General features: G+C 42.6%; 1 protein-coding gene across 1 annotated transcript; it reads left to right on the top strand.

Annotated features, from left to right (window-relative positions):
• The first annotated feature begins 195 nt into the window (after positions 1-195).
• TOMM70 (translocase of outer mitochondrial membrane 70) lies at positions 196-27857 on the top strand. The gene is made up of 12 exons (XM_075914866.2): positions 196-513; positions 7274-7447; positions 8615-8741; positions 12144-12253; positions 14170-14318; positions 16551-16758; positions 19447-19581; positions 20454-20561; positions 21267-21383; positions 23039-23136; positions 23700-23822; positions 25768-27857. Exons 1-12 carry the CDS (start codon positions 247-249, stop codon positions 25919-25921), a joined length of 1770 nt encoding a protein of 589 aa, XP_075770981.1. The 5' UTR covers positions 196-246; the 3' UTR covers positions 25922-27857.

Raw genomic sequence — 27857 nt, 5'->3', positions numbered from 1 at the left:
TTGCAGCACCCCCTCTCCGCCGGCAGGTGGCGCCCACGTGACTGAGGCGGGTACTACACTTACCCTCCTTTCTGCCAGCAGGTGGCGCCGCCGCCCCTTGTCCGCGGCGAGTCCTGCAGCGCCCCCGCGCGCTCAGGCGGAAGTGCTCCCCTGACCCCGTCCCGGCATGCCGTGCGTTTCCGGTGACCCCTCTCCCTGCCCCCCCCCAACCCTTCCCCGGCGGGCGCTGCGAGCGGAGCGGGGATCATGGCCGCCTCGAAGCCCGTGGAGGCCGCGGCGGTGGCGGGGGGAGACGGCGGCGGCGGCGGCGCGGGGCTGCCGCGCTGGCAGGTGGCGCTGGCGCTGGGGGCGCCGCTGCTGCTCGGGGCCGGCGCCCTCTACCTGTGGGGGCGGCGGCGGCGCCCGGCGCGTGGGAAGGGCCCGAGCGAGAGGAAGACTCCGGAGGGAAGGGCCAGTCCGGGCCCCGCCGCGCACGGGGACAGCCAGCCCGACGGGCTCGCGCACGAGGAGCTGGTGAGGGGCTGGGCCGCTGCGGGCTCCCCCCCGGGGACAGAGTCCCGCGCCCCCGCCGGGCGGGGCGAGGAGCCGCCCTGGGAGCTGGCTCCGTTCCCGGGGCCCTGATTTGACGCGTGTGGGGTTTCTATTCGAGCCTGGCAAAGCGCGTGGCCTGAGGCGGCGAATGGGCGAGGGGTTGGCGGAGCTGCGCTGCTCTGCGGTAGCCTTTCCCGTGGAAAGACTCCGGGCGGAAAGGGGAATTGATCGGTTACGCAACTTCAGGCAGCCGAAGTCAGCTTCAAGGCGGGGCTGCTCCAGCCGGGCCGCCCCGTCAGTTAACCACTGGCTTCCCCAGCGGACCTCTTCAGATCGGCTTACTGGGGTTTCTTCACTGTGGTGTGCCAGCTGCTCCCCTCGTGCTTCTCATTGAGGTGGAGTACTGGAATCCACACTAGAGCAATTGGCTGTTGATTTATGCCCTCTGTTCTAGACTCGATAAATCAACCTTCACTGGATTGATTGCTGCCTGTGGATCAGGCAGGTAGTGTACACATACCCTAAGGACGTGGTTTAGAGCTGTCCCATTGATTTAGACTTTGTCTTCACTGCAGGTTACTTCGGTATAATTTACATCATTCAAGGATGTAAATATTAACCCATACCCCTGAGTGAAGTAATTACACTGACATAAAGTGACAGCATGGACAGTATTGTAGCTATTGCAGAGGCAAAAGTTATTAAACCCTCTCTTACATCTCCACTGCAAGTGCTACTGCTGTAAGTGTTCTAGCATATATGTAGCTGTAGCAACTAGGGGTGTTAAGTAGTGGTTAATAAGCTAATTGAGTAATCAATGGAATTTCCATCACTAGTTAATAAAAGAGTTAGCTCCCAGGGGTGGCACGATCTGGCTCTGGGACCACAGTGCCTTTGCTTTTTTAAATGTAGTAAGAGCTGCCTGGCACTGACTACATTTAAAAGGCAGAGCCGCAGCAGGTGCAAGCTGGGAGTGCTGAGTCTCCTGGCTTGTGCCGGGTCACCTGCCGCACCTCTGCCTCCCCTGCCCTCCTCTTTCTCTGTGGAGATGGTGTTGAAGGGAACTGGCTTCTAAGATGGCTCTCCCAAGCATCGGTTCCTGCTCTCCCCACATTGCTGCAGCTCGGGGCCGGCGGAGCGAGTAGTCGAGTAGTGACATCCCTAGTAGCAACTCCTACCTCTGCAAGAGGTAATACTCTCCTACCAACATAGTACTATCTACACCCACACTTAGGTTGGTATAATTTACATTGCTCAAGGGTGTAGATTTACACATTCCTAGGTGATGTAATTTATGCTAATATAATTCGTAGCGTGGACATAATCTCTTTCCTGCTGGTGTCAGTGCATAGTAACATGGTGAACGCAGTGGGTTAATGGTGCAAGAAGAGAATTGGCCCCATGGGATGGACCACTGTTGAATCTAGTGTGGTGGTCTTTGTTTCTGCCTGTGGGAGGGGGTGCGTGGTTCTGAAATAGGCATAGTTAGTCTGCATCATCTTGCCTTAACTTGGTTCTGTTACCTATTATCAGTGCACAGCTAGCTTTTGTTTTTAATTTTATGAACCTAAGTGGTCAGCTTTTTCTTTAGTTATTAATATTTCCTTTATTTAGTCTTTTAAGTGATTTGTTATGACTTATGAAACACTAATTTGGCTGCTTCCCCGAGCTGATACATCCATTTTGAGAAGGAATATGTGTATGATTGGGAGGATCACATCATGCAGTATGCATTACCTACAAGTAATTGGATCTGGAAATATATTATTGCTCCATAAATATATTTTTTTTCTAAAACAATAAATACGTACAAGCAAATTGTTTCTGAGATTAAGATGCAAAAGGAAATTGTAGATATTGGCTCTGATGTGCAGACTCCTCTTAGTCTGACGTGCTGTGTAGAACAGAGTAGAAATAAACATAGGATCAGAAGACTTGTATAAATTTTATTTTCTTTAAATATGCGGCCAGCATAACTGATCAACTTCACAAAGAAACTTGCACAGATCCAAACTGACATCATCTTCCTTTCCTGATCCATAGTAGTTATTGACATTTGTATTCAAAGCAAGGATTAAATCTATATATGATTAGGTGGGCTTTCCACACTTAGGCTGAATGTATGCAGAATAAACATTGAGAATTTTCAAGTAAATCAGTGAGCTGGTTGGGGTAATTTTTTTTTAAATTGCACTTTTTTATTTCTTTAGAAAATTCTTGAATTCTGATATTTGAAAATTGACTTCTAAATTATAGCAAAATGTAAGACAGACTACTTTGTAAGTTTTTAGTGTTTACATTTTTATTTATTTTCATTAGCCATAATAGTTTTTGTTTACATTCTGATTGTTGTACAATATTTTCATTATCAAAAGGGTTATCTGATAGCAGGTCTGCACTAGAAAGCTTTGCCAATAATATGTTGCTTAATATGTTGCTATGGAGTTTTTTCTGAGATAGTTATACTGGTAAAATCACCAGTATAGATGCAGCTATATCAGTATAAAAGTTCCTCTAGTAGAGCTCTTCAGCCTTCATTTAAAAATAAACTATTTCTAGCTCTCTTTTTTTGTGGAAAAAAAATTAAACTAGGAAAGTTCAAATCAAGACAATATTGCTCTCCTAAGTGTGCAGACAATGGAAAATATCTTTGAGTTTTGAATTACCCTATTATCTCAATGGGATAACCATTCTTAGATTTTAGTTAAATGACAGTTATTTCACTGCTGACCACTTTAGCAGAAGTGTTCAATCTAATTCACAGATCCCTTTGGTGTAGTTTAGCAGTAGATCCTTTTGATGATATAACTGACAAATATATTTAGTCATTTAAAGTCAAAACTTTAAATGGCAAACCTAGTTGATGAACATACACAAACATGAATCCAAGTTTTGCTATCTAAAACTGTTTTCAAATCCTGTTGTCATCTAAACATGGAGGGCATGCAGTGGTTCTGCAGCTGTTTTGCTGACTTTTTTTACTTGAAGTAGGAGTTAAATGTTTATATATGGGAATGTGGGGATTATGGGAGTTTTAGGGGTTTTCAAAGTTGGGTTGTGGGCTCTCTCAGATAAGCTACTTTGTTTATTTAAGCGTCCCTAGGCACAGAGCCTCACAGCTTTCATTGATTGTAGTTTGCTGTTTCCAGCTCCTTGAGAGGTGGTAACTAATTGTGTCAAAAATCTTCCCATTGCCTGAGTGATGTAGTTATTTATATCAGCCTAATTTCCTAAGACAGCCAGGTTTAGTCTGCTCTGCTCTTTGGAAGTTCCCTTTTCTCTTCAGACATGTTACTTTGAAGATCAGCTTGTTAAGGCTTATTCATAGTCTGTAAACTATTGCAGTTGTCATTGTTTCTCTTAGAATCTGTGGTAAATTGGATGCAGATTAATCAGTAACATAATTGGTCACAAAGGTCAAAATTGCTTTGAGTGTATGTTTGGACCCTAACATGTTGAAATAGTTACATTATTTTGTTGCATCAGAACAGCTTCATTCTAGATTCAGTCCCTGTGTTGATATTTTTTGTGTTACTTTTGGTTCAGTAATGAAATTTTGTAAGTATTCTTGTAGCAAATACCAGCATATCATTTAAATACTTTGCATTCAGTAAATCTTTGTCTATCCTACAATAATGACATTAGTATACTTTCATGATATCTATAACACTAGGCATACGTAGCAAGTTGTTTTAAAACCTTGTCATAAAATTAGGGATGTTAAGAAGCGTGCAATTCATTAAGCATGTATTTTGTCGACTACACAGTGGATAAAGGTTAGCAATGAAAGCATTCAGTTTCGGCTTGTGCTGTGTCCCAGCATCAGCCCCGCTGTGGCTCTGCATTATGAAGGAACTGGGGAGCTGGCACACAGGCACGCTGGCTCAGTCCAGGCTCGCTCTCTATCCTCTAATAATGCAGAGCCGCAGCAGGGGATGATGCTGGGACTTGGCATGAGCTGGGAGTGAGCCAGCCTGCCTATGCGCTGGCTCTCCAATCACCTATTAATGCAGAGCCGCAGCGGTGTTTGCTGCCAGACCTGGCACGAGCCCGGGACCGAGTCAGCCTGTTGGCTAGCCCACTAAAAAATGTACTTGCAGGGGCGGGGAGGGGGGAATTGCGTGTAGTCTGTAGTGTTAACTAATAAGCACCCAATTATCGGTTAATCAAGTACACTATTGCATCCCTACATAATACCAGTACAGGCTGAACCTCTCTGAATCAGGACTCTGTTCTGGCAATGTTTGGCAGAACCACGTGTGTTCCATGACCAAGAGTCCTGGTGGAGGGCTGGCAGCTGAGAGCCCTGTGAGTTAGCAGGACAGTGGACTGCCCTGCAGGCCCAGGAGCCAGGCGCACCTCTCGTCCTCATCACCAGGGCTTGCTGAGCGGCAGCGAGCCCCACTCGCCAGCCGCGTAGTTTTGCGCTCTGCGCATGCGCAGATCTCTCCATGCCCACTCTTCCGGGCGAGTAGATTACACTATTTGTTGAGCCCTGCTCATCACCATTAGTTAACTGGGCACCTTTCATAGCTTGACCAACAAGGATTGGTTCTAGAAGCAGCAGCATACCTGTGTATTTTGCCTGTCAGAAAAGGGGTTCATACATTTAGTGTGAAGTACATCTAGGTGCTTGGAATCCAAAAGAAAATGCTGAAACGTACCACTCATGTTTCAATCTTGAATCACTGTCATCAGTTGGCTGACATCTTAATCTGTTTGGAAAAAACACCATGCCTTAATTACAAGGGTATTTTAAATTGTCATTTTAACCATGCTGGCACTAATGAATGCTTGTGACTACTCTTTTCCTTTAGGAGCAGGGCATTCCAGTATTTCCATTTAGTTATTACCTTTTGTGTACAATTTCAGAATATCCTGTTGAAAAAGCAGATTCATCAAGATTGCATTTAACAATTAAAAATACAGTCCATATATTGTCTTGGTTATGGAATTAGAGAATGCAGTGTTTAATCTTGGATGAGTGCTACTTAACTATGGTTTTAAAGGAATTAAATGTTCTTGGACCTGAATGATAGGATTTGAGGAAGTTCAAACAAATGTTTCCCAACAAATAGAACTAAAACTAAATTTTAAGATGTTACACCTTTAGTCAATCACAAGTGAACAAAAATTCTCTTCAGAAATTATTAATGTATCAAAGGATAGTACAGATTATTGCAAGGAAGATCTTTGAAACTCTTTTTAGTGATTGAGAATTCTGAGAGTTTACATTTGAAAATACGGGTATTCTTATCCCAGGAAGCATGTTGAATTTTTAAGATGGAGAGAGCAGAAAGAATTTACTGGATGTGAAGTTTCACACAATTAATATTACCTATCAGGCAGGATGCAAATATCTTGGTTTTCACTACAATTATGTAAACATGAATGATGTTTTATTTGCCTTGCAAATCTACTCACCTGAGGAGTGTTATGAAGAACTTTCTTAGAAGTAGAAGATGGCAATTAGCCAATGTGGTTTAGCCACATAAATTAGGGATGTCAGTGTGTAGATAACTACATGATTAACCGATAAGTTTGGACTTATCAGTTAATCCTGCTGACTAGACACATTCCCCCTCCCCTTGCTGCCTCTGTTTCCCTGGCTCCCTATGAGCACCAGATCTACCTCCCCCCCCCCCCCCCCCCCCCCCCCCCCCCCCGCTTTCCCCTTTCCACACTGCTGCTTCTGATAGAGAGGCAGCAGCGTGGAGGCTGAGGGCGGGCTGGCAGGAGCCGATATGCGTGGGGAGCCAGATCCGGCTCTCCGCATGTACTGGCTCTGTGGATCTGCCTGTCCTGCTCTTGCTTTCTCCTACAGAGGAAGCGGGATAAGGGCAGGCAGGAGCCAGTGCTGGGGGAGGGAGCTGTCTTAAAAGCTGGCTAATCCCCAGCACTGGCTCCATGATGCTGCCTCCCCCCCTTCACACCGCTGCCTCTATCAGAGGCAGCAGCGTGGGTGAGGGTGTAGGGGAGGCTGCTGCGAAGCACTTTCTGTCCGCAGCAGGCCTGGGTTCCCCTCAGACAGAGGCTGCTCCATGGCAGCTGCCCATATCAGCAGCATATATATGCAGGGAACTCAGACACGCGCACACACACACCCCCTCCGTGCGGACAGGGGCTGTGCCACTCGTGCGCTGCTGCCTCTGTATCAGAGACAGCAGTGCAGGGCAGCAGGCAGGAGTCAGTCTGCAGGAAGCCACGCACGCCGTGGCTCTGCATTTTAAATGTAGTAAGAGCTAAAATGCACAGGCGCAGTGTCCTGGACTGGCGGAAGCCGGGACTGCTCGGTCCTGGCTTGCACCGAGTCCAGCAGCCCCTGTTCGCGGCTCCCCCCTTTTAAGCTGCCTCCCTCTAGCATTGTCTCCTGTCTCCTCCCCCCCTCACTTGCTGCCACTCATACAGATGCAAAATGAATAGTTTAGTACTCTACTTGACTACCCAATAAGCTAGTAGTCGACTATTTACTAACATCCCTTTTACAAACCATCTTCTTATTTTTCTATAGCTTATCAATTATATGGCCTAAAAAACCCAACCTCCCCGCCATCCAAAATTGCCTACCTTTCCAAAGACAAAAGGTTCTGTTTGTTGAGGGTGTTTCAAGGAGCCATAAAGATGTTCTGAAGGATGATGATCAGAAACACAATTAGGTGTTAGCCTCCCATGTTTATTTATTACTCACTCTGTAGCTCAGGATAAGTGAGGCTGAGCATTTGTTTTCTTTTTTCTTTTTCAGAGCCCCCTTGATAGAGCCCAAGCAGCAAAGAACAAAGGAAACAAGTATTTTAAAGCAGGAAAATATGAGCAAGCTATTCAGTGCTACACAGAGGCCATCAGTTTATGTCCTCCTGAGAAGAACTTTGACCTTTCCACTTTTTACCAGAACAGAGCTGCTGCATATGAACAACTGGTATGAAGCTTGAATTTTAAAGTGCGTTTAAACTCCAAAAAGTGCTATTTCTTCTTTCTTTGGCCTCTCCCGCTCCAGCACATGCCGGAATAGTGTTGCCTTCATTCTTGCATGTAGAAAGCAGAGCGAGATTAAGTACCATGAACCATCAATATTCAAGTTACATAGAATCCACCATTTTACTTTAAACTTGCAAGTGACCCATGCCACATGCTGCAGAGGAATACAGAACCCCCTCAAATCCAGGGTCTCAATCCCAAATATTCAAGATCCAATTAAAAGTTAATTTCCATTGACTTTCCCTAGTATGTTTTATATGCATTCTGATTGTCTTTCTCTCCTTAGTCCTGCTGCTTAAGAACTGGCCTACTGTATGTGAGCTTTGTATTTTAAAACTATGAGATGGAGACTTGGGCTCCAGCCGTTACAAAAATCTCAACTTGAAAACTGAGTGAATTTAGCATGGAAGTTAGAGAAGGAATAAATATATGTGTGTTTTTTCTTAACATCACTAGTTTGACTGTAATTATACCAGAGTTTAATTTAGGTACATTTTTATGAACTGTTCTACCCCAGTGACAGGTTACGGGAGAGTTCCCTCTTTTCTGTTTTATTTTAAAACACCACTGTTGATTTAATACTGATACTACAGATGTTAAAGAATGAGACCCTGTTCAGAGGTTCTCATTTTTATTATACTGTAGATCACACCTTAATAGAGATTCTTGTGAATCAGCTCTTTTTCTGTGTGCTTTTGCATAACATCCCTGTGAAGGAGCTCCTTCAAAAAGTGAATCTCATGGTATACTTTTGCTCATGATTTCATGTTTCCTTCCCATCTGTTATGTTCTAGTCCTCTGCTCCTTTGCACATGCTTTCCTACCATTTTGTTGTCTTCTCTTACATGTCTGCCTAGCAGCCTGGTTCCTGCCTTCCCTGGAAATTCCTCTCCCATATCTTTTGTTCTCTTTTATTAGTGACCCACAGTTTCTGATTCTAGTTGAAAAACATGCAGAAGTAGCTGGAAACCAGAGGAAGAACCAGCGTCATGCGAATTACAGCTATAAGCACTTGGCTGGGGCTCTGAAATTAAGAGAAATTAGCTATTATTATAATGCCCCTTGAATGAATGATAGCTTTTTAACTAGGCTGTTCTTATACCTGCAGCAAAAATGGAAAGAAGTGGCACAAGATTGCACAAAGGCAGTTGAGCTTAATCCTAAATATGTGAAAGCGCTCTTCAGACGTGCAAAGGCGCATGAGAAACTAGATAATAAGAAGGAGTGTTTAGAAGGTGGGTACTCTTGTGCGTTACGTACTTGAAATAAAGTTAATGAATTAATAGTTAAGAGTGAAATTTTGGAGCACATTCTAGAACTCTTGGATGCTTGTTTCTGCACATCTGGTGGAATAAAGTGATGCCTTTAAAATGGGTGGGGAACCTAAGGTCCAGGGGCCGGATGCAGTCCTCGGCTTGCCTGGATCTGGCCCTTGACGGGAGCTATTGGGAAGTCCACGCTGATGAGGGTGGGTTGGTTTGTTTGTTTTTTTGTTATTTCTCACTTGTGTGCAGCCGCAGACTGATTTTTCTGTGGGTCAGTGGCCCTGACCCAAAAAAGGTTCCCAACCCTGCTTTAAAAGCTACTATATGTTAATGTTTTCTTCAGTAAAGTTTCTCTAACCTTAGGTGCATCTTTCAGACTAAGAACAATTAATTGGTTTAGGTCTGATAAATTAGTTCTTACTGCAGCTATTTGTTATGTTCATGTTTCAGTAAACAACCCTATGCCTTAAAGCACGATTCAGTTAAAAAAGGGAATCTACACTGTTTATCATTCTACTTCATGCCATAACAAAATTGTTCCTTCCTTGCCTATTTTGAATGAGCAGAATTAGTCTAGAAACCTAGATTCTTTTTTAGGGGTGGGAGAGAAGTGCATTAAAATGGTGGGGAAGACATCCCAAAAATAGCTGTTAAAATTCCCTTAAATCCTGTGATCTGGTGTTTAAAAGAACAGCAACTTAAAAAAAATAACAGTCTTACAAAACTCATTGTCTACTATTAACTATAACAAATGAAATTACAAAAAAAAGAGAAGAGAAGAAAAGTTGGTTTTTCATTCCAGATCTCTGTTTCAAAACCCTGTTGAGAACCCCAATCCTTCTTATAGGGAGAACATTTAAGACATGGGAGGAGGAGGAGAAAGCAAACTATAAATACTCACCCTGAATCTAGCAGACCTTCAGTTACATGCTTTCATTGATTTTGTATTTTTGCCTATCCCGGTATCTTTTCAAAAGGGCTATATTTGCACCCATCTCTTTGGTCTACTACTGAGAATATTCTTGTACATAATCTTGTATAAGCAATTGCCCTTTGTTTAAGTTTATTTGGCAAGTTGTGTGTCTCTTCCAAATTGCAAGATGTTATGTGCATTTTCTAGAACTCCTGTTTCAATCTAAGGAAAGCTTCAAATTGTCTTCAGTTTCAAATGAGGGGCAAGTCTGCCACTTGATAAGTAAAAATACAGTGTTGTGTTCCTCCATAGCATTTAATCAAACAATGTATAAGTTGGCATGTCTGTGAAATGTTTCCTGAAACTGCCTTTTCACTAATTGACAATACTTAACGTTGCCCCTTAAACACCATTGCTTAGGTCATGCCTGCACTTCATTCCTACTGATATGTTCATGAAAAATGAAATTGGTCTTAGCCATACTGATGTTCATCTCAAAAAAGGGGATGAAAAACAATGCTATACATTTCTTGGTGGGTGTAGTAAGGAAATCATCAGGTGCTTTCATTAGAGGCTCCTTAGGATAAGGGAAAGAGAACCTTAGGTTGTTTTTTTGGTTGGTTGTTGCTTTCTTCATTGATTGAGATGCTTTTCTAGTTACTATAGGAATTACTATAAAAATAATGGGTCAGTGGAGAACACTTTCCTTGTAACCATTCAGGACTACAAAAACTACTGTAAGGCCCGTTACACTAACCGTTAGATCCATATTATTGCAATTGATGCAGCAGGTGTCGATCTAGTGAAAACCTGCTAAATCTATTGTGAAATGCTATCTGGTTGACTCTGAGAAGAAAAAGGGAAGTCAATGGGAGAGCATCTCCCATTGATCAAGCACCAAGTAGACTCTACAGTAATTCAGCCTAAGCTACGTTGATTCCAGTATGTTATTCACATTAGGGATGTAAGATACCGTTTAATTGAATAGTCGTGTAACCTAATGAATTCTTAGCATTTACATGACTATTTGACAGTCCCTGTAATTGACTATTTGACAGGTGCGGGACCGACAGCCAGTGTGCTCCTGGCCCCAGTCCCCAGGAGCCCCCTGCTACCCTGCACTGCTGCCTCTGTGGGATGCGGAGCAGCCTCTGTCTGCGGGGAGCTCGGACCCCGTTGCAGTCAGGGGCTACTGCTGTGGAGAGAGGCTGCTTGGCGGCAGCCTCCCCTGCTCCCTCTCCTCGTGCTGCTACTGCTTTTAAGCCAGCTCCCCCAGCACTGACTTCTGCCTGCCCCTCCTCGTTGCCTTTGTAGGAGGTGGAGCCAGCACACACGGGTGCCTTCTCAAAAGCAGTTTCCCCATGCGTATCTGCTCCAGCCTTCTCCCCCCCCCCACCCTCCACGCTGCTGCCTCTCTATCAGAAGCAACAGCATGGTGGGGGGAGGTGGATCTGGTGCTTGTGGGGAGCTGACTTAAAGCCAGTTCCTCACAGGCACTTGCTCCTGCTCTCCCCTCCCCCCCTTGCTGCCTCTGTTGGAGAGGCAGTAAGGGGGGAGAGAGTGCATGTAGTTGAGAAGATTAACAAATAAGCCCAGGCTTATCGATTTAACTGTGTAGTTGACTACACGTTGATCTCCTTAATTCACATAACTTGGGGACAGACACCTACATTTGAAATAGAAATCCTGTTCATTGCAAAATAATAACCTTGCATGCTAAGTCAATGGGAATGATATTCCTGATTTATGGTAGGCATCTTTCCGATATTTCTTTGTTTCTTTCACCCCACTATATCTGTAGGAATGAAGGAGGCCCTTGAGTAGACGTATGATAAGATGAGAAAAATCTTTGCCAACATTGCATGCATGCATATACCGAGTATTTAAAAAAAAAATTCTCTAAAAAATGTTCTCAATTTGTCTCCCATCTCTTAAGGAAACATGGGAAAAGATGATTTTTATATCCAATTAGGTCTTGATACTATATGGGCCCATACAATCTTATTAATGTGTCTTCAGGGCAGCATGTAACAATAATTTTCCTGTCACACTGCTCTTGCAGTTGAGGTAGCATCATGGATGGGTGGAATTGATACAGTGTGGGCTTAACACTGGCAAGGAGGTAGCAGAGTCGTGAGATTTTCTTTTAAACTTGCCCTCTTCCCCAGGCATGGATGAAGGCCCTGTAGTTTAAGTTGGAACTCATGCAGAACGCTGATCAGAATGGGAAGGTGCAGGATAAAGGGCTGGAAAGGATAGGAACTTGAATAGGTAGAAAATGAAAAACAACTTGATATTCTAGACAAAGTAGCAAATTTCATGTGAAGACTTTCAGCCTATGAAATGGATGATTTTGTTTCCTCAATGGCGACTCATTTCGATAGCTGTTTGTGTAGCACTTTAGATACCACTGCATTGGCAGTTGTTAACAATCCTGCCTTTGTGTTGTTTTTTCCCAGATGTCACTGCAGTGTGTATTTTAGAAGGTTTCCAAAACCAGCAAAGCATGTTATTAGCTGATAAAGTTCTTAAACTACTTGGAAAAGAAAAAGCCAAAGAGAAATATAAGGTATGACTGGAATACAAGTTTAAACATTCTGCTTTCATCTGATATGTTGCATGGATTTCAAAAGCACTGATGATGGTTCATAGTCTATATCAGTGATTATTTATTAGTTACTGTTTTAATCAATAAAACTATAAAAATTTAGCTATGCATTCTGTCTTCCTGAGCTGCTATTTTACAGATGCTGTTATAGGCTTTTATTTTAAAAACTGTAAAAAAGGGGGCAAAGATGCTTTTTAACTTCTAGACTACATCTTTTCACGCTTTGTGGAAAAGTAAATTTGTGTTTGAGTAAAACACTGGTGGTTTCATCTCAGTAATGTGTACAATTCAGCCCAATTTATTATTATGCACAGGTGACACCCCTGAGCAAGCTGATGTCTGTCTTAATCAGGACTTTAATGGAATTAAAGTATGATGGGAACTACTTTGAGGGATTTCAGTAAATGTCACCCCAGGCTATTTCTCTGCTGCTGTTCTATCAGTCAAATGTGCAGTTAGACAGCAGGCTATCAGTTTAATTACGCTGCTTGTCAATTTAGGCAAGGCAGTTGGTGGTAATTAGAAAGATGAAGTGTGGTTGTGATCAGTTCTGTTTTGGATGTAATAATGGACTTAAAATGTAAAAGGGCATTGGCAAGATATTTTTTACATGTTCTTGATTATTTTTAATAAACATAGAAAGTTAGAAATTGAAATCTTTCCATACTGCCAGGGCAAAATAAGGGGAAAGAGATGGGTCAATGAAGAATTTTGTTTTTAAAGAATAAAGAAATGATAGCTTGTTGAAAAACAGAAGGAGCTATATGAGGAAACAGGATGCGGTCGGAAATATGGCTTTATTATTAGAGGACTGCACTCTGTCAGTGGATTTGTTTTCAACCTACTATAGACTGGAGCTTGGTTTAGTCACTTATTCTTAGCTTCTCTTCCCCATCTGTAAATTGGGGACAGTAAGTGGGGTGTTTTGAGTATAACCATATTCATTATTACAGTTGTGAAATGTTTAGATACAAACTGTGGTTGTGGAACCATGTCTGTAGCCAGGAGCGAGGAAGGCTGGGAGATGGCATAGAGGGACTAGGTAGCGGAGTGAGACACATTTAAGTCAAATTGCATATTTTGTGGTTTAAGTGTTGAACAGTGGATGAAAGGCACGTGTCTGATTTTTTTTTTTTAAGTTTGGTTAAAAAAATCAGATTTTTCCAAGTGTTTTTGTAACTGGGAAGCCAAGATAATAGATGAATATGTGAATAATCTTGAACAAGGTTGTCTATTTCAAACAGCTCTAAGCTATCTTGAGTGCTAATTGGGATTTTGAAAATTAAGGCGAGTGCATGCAAGTTGTTATATCAGGAAGGACTAAATTGTAGCCCTTATGTATTAACCTCACTTTGAATAACATACTATGTACAGCCTTACAAAGGAGCTCACCCCCTGGTAATTGTCAGATCAAAGGTGAAATGAGCTATGTCTGAACAGAGTGCTAGGCAGAGTTGAGTACATCCCCTAGCACAAGACAGTCCCCATCCTAGGCATAAATGAACTTCAGTGGTGGGAGGGACAAGGAAGAGATGTATGTCTACCCAAATGTGTTAAGGGCAATCAGGATTGAAGTAATTCCCTATTTTATATTTTCTTATAAGATAGACCTTTTCTTCTTTCATTTAATCTTTGTTTCCATTTCTTTTGATGGTGAAGTGCGTCTGCCTGTGTAAGGCAGAATGTTCTGTATGAGTAATGACCCCATGCCAGCCCTATTAACGGGATTACAAAAAATGCTCAGTGCAAAAATATATTCTTTCACCCTCGGAAGGGATGGAAAAGCCAAGAATGGATTTTTTCCCAATCCACATCCTTCTTTACTGCCTGATCTCAATATTTAATATACGAACATTACATTTTCTGCCCTGTTTCAGAACCGTGAGCCTTTGATGCCTTCACCACAGTTCATCAAATCTTACTTCAGCTCTTTCACAGATGACATCATCTCTCAACCTCTGCTTAAGGGTGAGAAATCTGATGAAGATAAGGACAAGGAGGGGGAAGCTTCAGAAATTAAAGAAAAGTGAGTATGGGAGTAATTGGTACAAAAACTTGTCTCAGCCTCAGATATTCTGCACTCAGATGCTGCTATGTGTATTTACGAGCTTGTGCCTCTGCTTGTTCAGGGACTTCTTCTAAACAGTAAGAGCTGTTGCTATGCAGCTTCTCTTACCATAACTTAGAGCGAGGTCAGAGTTTGGTTGTGACAGGAGAACAGGATGTGCCTGGAGTGCGAATTGTTTGTCGTAAAACTCTATGGCAGGAGTCTGCTAGCAGACACAGTTATATGGCAGAATGACCACGGGCGGGTGGCGCACCTTAAGACCGTGACTGGCTGAGGGAGGGGCTCTGAATGTTCCTATGCAGGCATAGTACCTCTCCTTCCCTCCCTCCCTCTGTGCTGGTCCCCATGTCCCACCGTCACAACCCAATACGCTCCCATCCCCCCAGACATCGGTCCCAGTGCCAGACAGCAAGGTGGGGGGGGGGCGGGAACCTGGGCAGGCAGTGCTGCCCGTGATGGCCCTGCTGCTGGCTGGGCAGCACCACCTGTGCCCTGGGGAGCCCTCCCACACACCTCCCAGCTCCCTTCCCTGACTCCAGCACCCCCACATTCCCAAGCCCTTGCCTGAAGGACCCAAATAATGCTGGGTAACTCTAGTATTATATAATGTGCTGTTAGAGTAGGAACTGCTATAGTATTAATGTACCTACAAAATTAAGGATGATAAAAAGCGGGTTTTTTGTAAATGTTTACATGGGTGGGAGGTGGGTAAATGTTTACATGTATGTGTGTGGGGGAGGGTTGTGGGGGGGGTTAGACGGTTCCCCAGGAACTGGTGCTCGTGGGGGGCCTGCTTAAAAGCTGGATCCCCACAAACAATGACTCCTGCCTGCTCCCCCCTTCCTCCCTGCCACCTGCTGTATCAGAGGCAGCAGCCTGGTGCGGGAGGGAAGGCTTGTGTGTAACCATGAAGGTTAACTGATGAGCCTGGGCTCATTGGTTAACCGTATATGCTATCACATCACTATACAAAATGGGAACTTTTTTGAAGTAAAATGAAATTTTTATTAGATCTGACATATTCGTTCCAAACTTTTGATAGCTTTGTTCCACCTTAAATACCAGCTCTCTTAGCATTTCCATAGGGTATAGTAGTAATGGTGTGGGTAACTGGCTTAGTGAGATGGGACACTGAACATCAGCAATGCTGAAGAAAGGTTTGGTGGATGGGAGGAAGTGGATAGCTGCAACAGTGCTGTTGGAAAAAGGGAGACTCTGGATTAGAGAGGGATGTTTCTCTTCCTTCCTTTGGTGTTGTCTGTAATAATGTTGGGGGGAAGAGATGGGAAAGTGTGCTATACAAACTAGCACCTGTTTTAGCAGCAGCTTTGAACTAAAATAGTGGAGGCTGAAAAACCTAAAGTTTAAAAAAATATCATAAGCCCCATCTGATATTACTCAGAATGTTAATATCTAAAAGATACCAAAATGAAATGTATGTTTACCAAGAAAAACACATGCTGAGGCACTTCTATTTTGCATATTGAATGTAATGGAGGAGTTGGTGTATTTTACTGTTTTGCATTAGGGTTATTGTCAGATCATGTCTTCACCCTTAATATGGAAACTATTGTAAGCAGCATTGAAAGTTTCTAAGAGCAAGTTGGGGCAAACTAGTTACTGGATTTTTTACTTCTGTGAAATTGTTTTGATTCAGAGCCACACAGTTGCACACACACTATTGTTTAAAGTGTGATTCTTTCTACCAAATCCTCTTCATAATGTAAACATTGATGTGTTAATTTAGTTGAGGTTTCAAAAATATTAGTTAAAAAGCCCTACTTCTAATATTTTATTCCCTGATCGGTATCCTTGTCCTAGTCTCCCAGATTCCAGGCTTGGGTGATGATTACCCTGATGACATAAGTACTAGGGCCAAACAGTCCCAGTGTAGGAACTCTTGTTCTTTGACCACAGGTAATCCCCTGCCAAACTTATCTTTTCTAAAGTGGAATTCGAGGGCTGGAGTGGATTCTTTCTCCTCCGTAGAGTTGCATAAGGTGCATTTTCTTCCAAACTAGTTTGCTTAGAGAGTTCCTGATCCAGGAAATATTTTAAGGATGTTAGTAACTTTACTCATGGTGCCAATAATTGTTAGAAATGATAGCATAGCAGATGTGCTGTAATCAAGAAATCTGAATTCCTAGTGACACATTCACATATTTTAATTGGCCTACACTTAATTTGCAGCTCTGGATATTTAAAGGCAAAACAGTATATGGAAGAAGAAAGCTATGACAAAATCATCAGTGAGAGCACAAAAGAAATTGATGTTAAAGGCAAATATATGGCAGAAGCTTTGCTGCTGCGAGCCACTTTCTATCTGCTTATTGGCAATGCAAATGCTGCCAAACCTGATTTAGATCAGGTCATCAGTATGGAAGATGCTAATGTAAAGGTAAGAAATCTCCGATTTTACTTTGCGCTGATTCTACTGAAAGAGTGTGAATGCTTGCAAAACGGTTCACTGTTTTCAGATTCTCTGGTAATTAGCTTTTCACCACTTTGTCTAATTATTCCTGCTTTATGCTAATTATCAGAGAGTGGATATGTTCATTGCAGTGGGACTGGCATGCTTAAAGGTATGTCTGCATTGCATACTTTTTTTGCCAGCTTGTAGAATACATATTCAGGCAGCCTCCGTAGCACAGGTATAAACAGCAGTGTTCATGGTGAGGCAAGAAGAGTAAAGACATAGCTGAAGGGAGAGAGCATATACCACAGTACACACTAGGGATGTAAATACCCATTAAAAAACTTAAGCAGTTAGACAATAAATTATATCGTTTAACTGATTAACTGAGGGCTGCTGCAGAGCAAGTGGGATCTGCTGCTCTAGATAGGGGTCCCTGCGAGCTGGGATCCTGCCGGCTAGCCTGTCAGGGTTCACTGCGGGCAGGGGGCTGATCCCACCTGGCCCAGCCCTCCAATTAACTGATAACCAGGTAAGCATGCCTGTAAGACTAATGCTTACTGCAGGGCTGGACAAAATATGATCTGCGGGATGAATTTAGTCTGCCAAGCTGCTGGATCTGGCCCACAAGAGCCTTTAGCCAGCTCTCTGCCTGTCCTGCACCTGCTTGGCAGTCAGGAAAGCTGGCTGCAGGGCCATGTGTTTCTGTGAATGCTGAGAGCCCTGGGGAGGGTGCAAAAGGCTTCTCACACTGCTCCTGCCCCCATTAGCTTCCTCTGGCTGGTTTCCGGCCAATAGCAGCTGCTTGTTTGCAGAATAGGCAGCATGTGAAGTGCCCCACCCCTCTCATCCCCCCAGCTCACAGTGTTCGCATCAGCAAACATGGCCTGAAGACAGGGACCCTGATTAAGGAACCTGCTGGGCTGCTGGCTAAGAGCCACCAGGTAAGGTCTCCCAGCTAGAGCCCGCCTCTGGCACCTCAGCCTCTTCCTTCCCCAATCTTCTATCCCCCTTCTGCATCCCTGCCCCATGTAACCCATACCTTCTGCACCTGTGCTCCAGCCCCCATACATCTTTCCAGACACTGCATCCCTCCTGAGGTCACAACCCGCACCAAGACCTTGCTCCCCAATCCACTATCCCTTGCCATAGCCCAAATCCTTGCACACACACACCCCTGCACTCCTGCCCCAGATTACAACACCCTCCCAGGCCCTGCACTCCCTCCTCGTACACCCCTCTCCAGGCCAGAATCCTCTCCTGCACCCATATCCCTCCCAGACCCTTCACCCCAATCCCCTGTCCCAGGTCACAACCCAAACCCATACACCCCTACCCCAGGTCACAATCCCCTCCTTCACCCAAACTCCCTCCAAGCTCCCTTCTGCACCTAGCCTCCATTCCAGAGCCCTGTATCTCATTCATTAATATCATGGAAGAGTGTGGCCCTTGACTGCTTACCAAATTCTTGGAGTGGCCCCCTCCCCATCAAAAATTATAGCCCACCCCAGCTCTCTAGATAACCAGTTCATCTTTTACATCCCTAGCGTATTATCTTACATAGCTCTCTGCTTGCTGAAGCTATTCAACTCCTTCTACACTGCTATTTTTAGCAGTGTATTGTCTCACTGCTGAAGCTTTTTCCTGCTGAAGGTAAAGGCTCCGGCAGTGGAGAAGGGCTCTGCATGCTCCTTGTTTGCTGGAGATCTTCTTTACCCCAGTGAAAAGCTCTCGTAGCGGGAAGCTAATGAAGCCTTTCCCCATTGCCTCCCCTCTGTCAGAACCTTTCATTGATGTGTAGCCACACACCGCAGTGTTGCTACAACTTGCATTTCACTGCAGCATGTCGCTCCAGTTGCATTACTTGCCATTGCTAGGGGTGGGGAGTGTAGGCCCATTTGGCGTGTAAACGTTGCCTAAGAAAGTATCAGTTAGCTTTATAGTAATTTGGAAAGGTCTTTTTTGTCACGTGTACCACATATTACCCGAGGGAATAACTTACAAAATGGTCCTGTTGAGTGGTCTCTGAATAAAAGCTAATTGTGGTTCTCTGATGTCGGTCTGAAAATGTTCATTGCCACAGCTTATCTATCTTTGTGGTTATCATAGTTTGTAAACTATAGGAGACTAAAAATATAAATACAGAAAATAATTAACATGGCTGTTAAATCACTTCCTAATTGACAACCTGTTTACATATGAGAAAAAAAAATGACCTTAGAATAGGAAGCTCAGGTTGGTAAATCCCTAATGTCCTATGCAGAAAGAATAAGGGAGAGGAATCTCCATTTAGAAAATAAAGAAGAAACAAGAAGGGTTTGCCTATGCTGAATGATGAAAATTAGAGTGCAGTTCGGATTTGAAGTCAGTAAGGTCAGGTATAAACTTAATTTGTAAGTAAGTCAAACAATAGCTCAGTCAATTTTTGCACATTTAAACTGCTATGAAAATAGCTGTTGTTTCTGGTAGATATGTCTCTTACAAGACATAAAAAAAGAAGCAAACTTAAGTCAAGGAGGAAGCATGGGTTGATTTAGTATCCTTGTGCTTAATAGTATTAATGCTTTTAAACTTTAAAGTTGTCAACATTATTGCAACTAAAAATCTTGAGACCAACCCAAGAAGTAACAATATAAAATCTTTAAAAGTAAAAATGTTTGAATTTTTTTATAGCTCCGTGCTAATGCCCTGATCAAACGAGGCAGTATGTATATGCAGCAGCAACAGCCTATGCTATCTACGCAAGATTTTAACATGGCTGCTGATATTGACCCTCAGAATGCAGATGTGTACCACCACAGAGGACAGGTAAAAGCTGCATTGCACAGAGTTCTTTTAAGTTTAAATATTTGATTAGTTTGAACTAAGGGAAACAGAGCACAAAAATCAATAAATTATTATACACACTTGATATGGTGCATGACAAAAACTATGAATTCTATCAGTAATATGCTGATAACCATAACATTAAATCCACTAGAAATAGAAAGGAGTGGATGTTTACGTATCTGGTAATAGTTAAAAACATAGGCAAAATTCATTTTGACTAAACGGTTCCGTTCATGAGTTAGATAGCAATTTAATACAGAATGTGGCTTTGAACTGTTGAAATAAGATCATATTAAACAAAAACACCAGTTGTTTATTACTTTTGAGAGGAGTGAAACTTCTGTTCAGCTTGACTTGGCAAATATAAAATAAATGCCTGGTGAATGAAAAGGAAGAATTTGAACTCTAAGTTTGTTAAAAGATATTTTAAAATGCAAGGTTAGAGAACTAAGATTATATTATGAATCTCCAGATAATCCATTAGTATCACCTGAAGTGAAGCCAAGTGGCTTTGTAAAATAAAGCACAAAGTGTGTGCAACATGTAAATACACAAAATCTGTGCCATAGTATTAGTGTAGACAACCAACATCAGAAATAAGAAAAAGGAGGTGCAGACTTATAGGCTGTATGTTTATATTTGAACACTGCCAGCTGTAAATGAAGCCAGAGGTCAATTTCTTTGACAGCAGTTTTGCACATTTAGTGGCAGGGACTTTCCTGAAGGGTTTATGCTACAGTTGTATGACTGAAAAACAGCTTTTTCACATAACTAACTAGTAAAACATAGAAGTACTGCTTAAAATAAAACACAGACTAAATGCAGAATTAGGATTTATTCTCTCACCTTAGCTGAAAATCCTACTTGATCATGTTGAAGAAGCTGTGGAAGACTTTGATGAATGTATTCGATTACGACCGGATTCTGCGTTGGCACAAGCACAGAAATGTTTTGCATTGGTAAGCATATCGTTTGTATGTTGGGTTTTTTGCTGTTTTCACTGAACTTGTCCAGGTTTATTTTGATGTTTTGGTTTCCTGTTTTCATCTTAAATGAACAGAAAAATCATGCATCAATATTTTTTGCAATCCTTGGATATCAAATTCAAGAACTAATGGCAAACTTTTTATTCAGCCTTTTGTTCATTTGGTCATTTCTTATAAATTTTCTGTATTTGGGCAAGTACCCTATCAATAGGGTATCAATACTTACCATATCAATACTTTTACAAGTGTCTATCAACATCCTGTAACAAAGCAATACCATTTTTTCTCATTAATCACATCAAATGCAGCTGTTTACTAATGCAACTGGAAAAAACAAGATGGTCTTCTAGAAGTATCTATTTTAAGCAAGTGGATACTCCACCTTTATTAGAGACTTTGGAGGGGAGAGCTGGCATAATGGGAGCAGGCAGAGATCCACATCTTCTGGAGGGAGGCTGCTGGTGACTACCATGCCTCCCCATCATGCCAAAGGTCCATGCTACTGGATGGGTGGAAGTGTGGCCAACTCTTACAAACACTGACTTAGCAGCATGTATGGCCTGTGTACCACTTTGTGTAATTTGCTTATGGTCGTATTAGATATCATTTAACTCCCTCTTGGGAGGCTGATTTCCTGCCTTATATTCTTATTATGTTTTTTACTCTGTTCTTTAATAGTATCGCCAGGCCTACACAGGAAATAATCCTTTACAAGTTCAGATAGCCATGAAAGGCTTTGAGGATGTCATTAAAGCTTTCCCAAGGTGTGCTGAAGGCTATGCACTCTATGCTCAGGTGTGTTTGATCTTTTCTCGGTTATAAACTAATTGTTTTATTCAGATAGGAACCATATACCCTAAGCAAGTAAAATTTGGCATAGCTGCATTAACTACACTTGTTTATATGGTTTTGCATTACAGGCAGTCCCCGGGTTACGTAGATCTGACTTGCATCGGATCCCTACTTACGAACAGGGTGAGGGAACCCCGAACTAGCTGCGTCCCCCCGCCCCAAGCAGACCGCCAAGACACGCCGCGGCAGTCCCGCCGCCTGCGTCCTCCACGGCGAGAAAAGCCGCTCCACTTCTCCCTGGTCTGCTGGGGGAGCCCCCCCAACAGACCAGGGAGACGCGGAGCAAAGCCGCGGAGGACGCGGGCAGCGGGACCGCGGTGCGTCTTGGCAGTCCCACCGCCCGCATCCTCCGCAGCGAGAAAAGCCGCTCCGCGTCTCCCTGGTCTGCTGGCGGGGAGGAGGAGGGGGCAGCTAGTGCGCATCCCCCCCAGCAGACCAGGCTTTTCTCGCCGCGGAGGACGTGGGCGGCGGGACCGCCAAGACGCGCCACAGTCCCACCACCCGCATCCTCCGTGGCGAGAAAAGCCGCTCCGCGTCTCCCTGGTCTGCTGGGGGGGGAGGGGCGCAACTAGTGCGCCCCTCCCCCCCCAGCAGACCAGGCTTTTCTCGCCAACGCCTGGGACAGAGCAGCTGGGGGGCTGCCGGGTTGGTCCCCGCATTGCCGAAGTGCGGCGCTGCGGGGACCTACCTGGCAGCGCCCCAGCTGCTCTGTCCCAGGCGTCCAGATTCAGCTGCTGTTGAAACTGATCAGCGGCTGATTCCAGGAAGCCGGGGCCAGAGCAGCTCTGCCCTGGGCTTCCTGGAATCAGCCACTGGTCAGTTTCAGCAGCGGCTGACTTGGGAACACCTGGGGCAGAGCAGCTGGAGTGCTGTCGGGTTGGTCCAGTAGCGCCGAGGAGCAGCGCTGCGGGACCAACCCAGCAGCACCCCAGCTGCTCTGCCCCAGGCATGTCCGATTCAGCCGCTGCTGGTCAGTTTCAACAGTGGCTGAATCTGGACGCCAGTTCCGACTTGCATACAAATTCAACTTAAGGACAAACCTACAGTCCCTGTCTTGTATATAACCCGGGGACTGCCAGTATAAGAAAGGATGACTGGAGTTAACAATCAGTTGACTTTAAGTTATCTGAATGCATACACTGGTACCCTGACTTCAGATGGGTGTAATGCAGGTGGGGAGCAGAAGAGAATTCCTGTTACGTTTGTGTGTGTTTATCAGCAGAAGTTACGGAAGACAAGAATTCTTAAGTGTGGGGCATAGCTAACAGCCTGAGAATTGTACTCTCACTGGTTTATTGTTCCTCACACACAGTATAATTAGAACAGGTTATTGTGCTCCTGCCATTATGTATATTGTCAATACTGATTTGTGTGGTTAAAGCTCCACAGCATGTTTCTAAAAGAGTTGATCAGCCAAAAGGCCAAAAATATTGATTTTTGGAAAGTAACAATGGTGATTAACTTGTACTTGTGTCTGCCCATACCTATGATGAAAGTTCCAAATTGGGAGGGAATGGCACTGACATAGTTTTAAAGAGCTCTAGATGTGCACAGTGTGTTGGTTATTCATTTTGTTAAGAGTGTCTCTTCTCATGCAGGCATTAACAGATCAGCAGCAATTTGAGAAGGCTGATGAAATGTATGATAAATGTATTGACCTTGAGCCAGACAATGCTACTACGTATGTTCATAAAGGGTATGTATTGAGCCACTGTTTCTCCGTTTCTAAATAAGTTGCTGTTTTCAGACCTTATCGCCTGATTACATATATTTGCTTTAAAAGTAGTTTAGTACTTTCAGTGTTATCAAAATAGCAGTATAATGAAATGTAAATCAAACTGAAATTTCAGTATGTTTTATTAGCATGCATTCCAAAGCCCATACCTACTTGATATCAATGTAAGAATGGTAGTTTACAAACCTTAAAACTTCTTTATGCTGTAGATAACTACTCTAAAATGGAACTTTATGCTCCAAATTTTCATGACAAAAACAATTTGTGGCTGACCCTAATAATGGAAAGAATTATATACATATGAGGAGGAGATCATTTCTCTTTGTTGTCCTTTAACTGCCCACAGTCTGTTGTTTACATTAGTTTTTAAAGTATCTTTTCATAAGTAAAGTAAAAATTATTGCCCCCCTTGCATAAGGATCTTAATTGTTTTATGTGGGATATTCACATTTCGTAAGATAGGCAGGACTATATAGAATATATAGAAATAAATCTGGTCTTGTAACCAAAATGTGTTTTTGCAGTTTACTTCAACTTCAGTGGAAGCAGGATCTAGACAAAGGCTTGGAGCTCATAAGCAAGGCCATTGAAATTGATAACAAATGTGATTTTGCATATGAAACTATGGGAACGATTGAAGTGCAAAGGTAACATTTTTAAATATAACACTTTAATTTGCACAGACTAAAGATGCCCTAAAATTATAGTAATCCAGTAGGTTTCTTCATCACTCTTGAAAATTACTTTGTTCACACTCCTGTTCAGTACAGTGGGAAGCTATGGGCAAGGACCCAAGAGTCCTGACTTGCCTTGTGTAAAGTTTGGGGAAAGGTCTCCCTTCTCTTTGACATTTCATGTTCTAGTGTCCCCATAAACTTCCCTAATTTGCCTGGAGTTTCTATTAGTGAGATAAGTATAGTGTCTGGAAGTAACCCCTTTGTCTGTAATTGGTATAGTGCAAGTTTCAAGTGCATTCAATGAATTGCTTTCCAGGCATGATTCAAGCCTTTAACACTTACATGCTGAGAATGGGAGAAGTTAGTTAAATAAATCTTTTATACAATTTGTGAAGGGCAGCTATATCAGCTGAGGTTCAGGTGATAGTTGAGGGTAGTAACTTGGTGTAAGTTGTTGCTTAAAAATAACCTATGCACACACCCTTGGTGTGACCTTCAAAATATCCACACCTAAGCCTATAAAAAAAAGACTTCTCTGGCTAGGGAACTAAATACTCATCTACATGTCACTTCTTGCTCTTCAAACTCATTTCACATCCATGACTAATAGTCATTTCCTGTAATAGATCTCGATGAAAGAGGGCTCCTTAATCCAGGCCCTTTTTCCCAAGAAGCTTTGTGCAGACACTAGGCTTCAGGCATCCTGGCCTCAACTAGGTCTTCTTAGAGGCTGAGGGTTGTGTCACCTTTCTGGGACTACTTGCATGAAATTCCAAAATAGTCTTAACACTATGATTTCAGGTTGAAACCATTTGCAGAGTATCTAATCATAAACTTGGAAGCTCAGCCAGATACTCATGGGACCTCTTTGATTTAGTTTCAGTAAAGAGTCCCTGTGCCCTCCCCCCCCCCCCCCCCCCCCGTCTTTACTTGTAAGTCTTGTCTAAGAGTCAGTGTGTCTTTGTGGCAAGGGCTCTGTAATGAGTCACCAGATCTGTGATCTAGTCCCAGCTGATTTACTGACTCAGTCTCCCTATCTGTAAAATGGGGATAGCACTATTACCCTCCTTGGTAAAATACTCATAGATCTGCTGATAGAAAGTACTTATACAAGAACTAATATTACAACTGTGAAAATGCATTTATGTTGGAAAACATTTAGCACAACAAGAAATAGTTTTTTGCTCTTAATATGGGTAAGAGCAGTTAGCTGGCAACTGGCTCAGACCTTTTACAGTATTTTATCTTTTACCCTTTCCTCCAGTTATGTGAGTTTACATCCCCCTTGCAATTCTTACAGGTTCACAAACTGACTTGGGAGAGACAAAGGAATAGCAGGTTGGCGTAAATGTTTTGTACAGTATAGATTCTGATCAAGCACATGATATTCTTGGGCATCAGAAAAACAGACAGTTGTACTTTTTGCAGGGAATAATTTGCAAGCAGTTTTGTTCAAAATTACTCGAGCCATTACTCGAGCCATCTCCTGGACTAGAAGGCTACTTTATTACAAAATCAGTACACTTGCTTTTATGGGGCAACAGAGCCCAGGTCTTCAAGAACGTGGATTGAAAACTTCTCTGTGGGCTCCATGGGTCCCCCCTATGTTGTTTGTGTAATCTCTAAACTTTCCCCTTTTGGCACGTCAGAGCCCACTGAAGGCTGTTATAATTGAGTAATAACAAAGCTAGTTAAATCTTTGCTGTCTTGCATCAATCATGGAAAGTTCTTGTATGAAAGCTTCAAACCATGACCTGTAAGACAGTTTCCTCTCTTGTGGTACCTTTGGTTACCAAATTTGCTGCTGTGTTTCACTGGTGCAATATCTGTGGGTTGGTAAAATCTCTGGGAATGAAGGTTCTATAAATGTAAGATGTTAATTTGTGTCTGAATTTAATAATCTGGTTTATTTCAGAGGCAATCTGGATAAAGCCATCGACATGTTCAACAAAGCTATTAACCTGGCCAAATCTGAAATGGAAATGGCCCACCTCTATTCACTCTGTGATGCTGCCTATGCCCAGACAGAAGTTGCAAAGAAATATGGACTGAAACCACCAACATTGTAAAAGAACAATGGAGGAGGGAGGGAGAGAATGACCTTTTAAAAGTAAATTTGCCCACTTCAACCTAGCTTTGAAGACACTGTTGCAAACTATGTTGAATGGTGGAACTTAGTTTTTTCTCGTTTGTGGAGTTGTCATTTGTTATATCTGTTAAATGTTTAGGTGTTGTGGGAGTGGCTGTTTTCAGGAAGTATGTTGTGCTGCACCTTGTTCTGGATGCAGTGGAAACCTTATCATCTGGAAAGGAAAAGTTGCAAAGAACAAGGGATATTTTGGCCATGCAAATAAAAAACTTTAATACTTGGGTGATATTGCTATGGACGATTTTTGCTTTATCAAAATAGTATTTTACAGCATGTTTTCCTGTTGATTTTATAGTTAATAATAGTGCTGTAAAATAGGTTTATTTTATATGCAGTTAATTTCTATGGGTTGATTTTAGTTTTGCAAAAACAAAACTTAATATACAAAACTATTTAATATTACGGATTTTTTTAAAAGCCAATAGATGTGAAGACAAAGCCTGTAAATAAATCCAAGCATGCACAATCTTCCCTTACAACCTCTTCCACCCTCTGCATAACTACTTAGAAATGGTCCTGTGGCAGCTATTAAGCACTTGTGTACTGTAACCGAGAGCTATTTAAAAAAACCTTTCTAGATAAGGTATAGGTTATACTGAAAAGGAAAATACCATTTCCTTCTACAGTTGTGCTCGCTCTAATGCCAGTGGAAATTGTTCAAAAGTTTCCCAGTGCTGCTGAGAATTTTTCAAGAAACTGAATATACTGCTGAGACTGAAAGTGGCAAGGTATGGTCATTACTGAGTTCAAACTTGTGACAGTTCAGAAATGGATACATCCTTGTTCTAACCAAGTCCTTGTAAATACCCAATACCAGCTTGGATGAGAGAATGAATAAAGCTTCATATGGATGGCCCAATAATGGATTCGGAATCGTAAGGTTTTTTTTTTTGTAATTTAGAGTCTATATTTGTTAAACTACAAATATTCTATACTAATAACATAGTTGTTCCATGAACAACACGTTCCTTCTGATTGACTTTTTCTTAAAACACTAGTATAAACAAAGTGTTTCTTTGGTTAGGAGTTGCACAGAGGACTTGTAGATGCCGCACATTGCTCTTTTGGAACCATAGTGAGTTCATGGCTGCCTCCCACTAGCTTCATGGGACACAGGGAGCTCTTAATATCTTGCAGATGTTTATTTTGCATCTCATCGCATTGCATTTCCTTAATGTTTGGGTCTTTATCAAAATATATGCAAAACTATACTGACTTTCCAATCTATGTCATGTCACTTAAAGTAATGTGCTAAGCAAGTGCAAAATTGTCAGCTGCTATTTCTGGCATCTAATGGGGCAAGCTGTATTTTTTACCTTAGTTTCCCTTACTTTTCCTTCCCTCCCAGCAATTGCTCTGAATAATGGGGTGGAGGAGGGCCTGCAGACAGAGCAGCTTAATCCTCCCATTTATTCGAGTCAGGAAGTCCTGTTCTCCTGAACCAGTGGTGTTGGTGTGGAATGAAAGATGTGTTGAAGACACAAGCAGTCTTAAAGGATACTGCATTAAAGAAAAGTAGTGAGCTTCTTATGAAATTTTCAATCTGTACTTCTATGAGTTGAGAATAAAAACATGCCCAAATTCTCAAACTATTCCTAAGCTTGATTGTATCCTGTTCTCCAGCAGGGTTTTTATTTGCATGGCCTTATCTACAGCTGAAGTTAATTTTCCTCTTCCTCCTCCAAAAGATTAAGGGAAAAAAGCATGTGCTGCCTAATACTAGCATTCCACATCATGGACTGTTGCCTGTTCTTCAGATAGTTGAAACCACACTGAAAGATGCATTTGTCTGTAATTTTTTTTTTTTGTAAATGACTTACCACCTGTAAAGTCACTGAATAAATATTACATTCAAA

This window comes from Pelodiscus sinensis, chromosome 1 (assembly GCF_052426305.1).
Source record: "Pelodiscus sinensis isolate ZL-2025 chromosome 1, ASM5242630v1, whole genome shotgun sequence".
Taxonomy (NCBI): domain Eukaryota; kingdom Metazoa; phylum Chordata; order Testudines; family Trionychidae; genus Pelodiscus; species Pelodiscus sinensis.
Note: the sequence above shows the minus strand (reverse complement) of the source record. Positions and strands in the feature narration are given on the sequence as shown.

Coding starts and splice junctions, on each gene's coding strand:
- TOMM70 (XM_075914866.2), top strand. CDS start 247: ATGGCCGCCTCGAAGCCCGTGGAGGCCGCGGCGGTGGCGGGGGGAGAC. Junction 21,384..23,038: donor GCTATGCACTCTATGCTCAG/GTGTGTTTGATC, acceptor CTTCTCATGCAG/GCATTAACAGATCAGCAGCA. Junction 23,823..25,767: donor GGAACGATTGAAGTGCAAAG/GTAACATTTTTA, acceptor GGTTTATTTCAG/AGGCAATCTGGATAAAGCCA.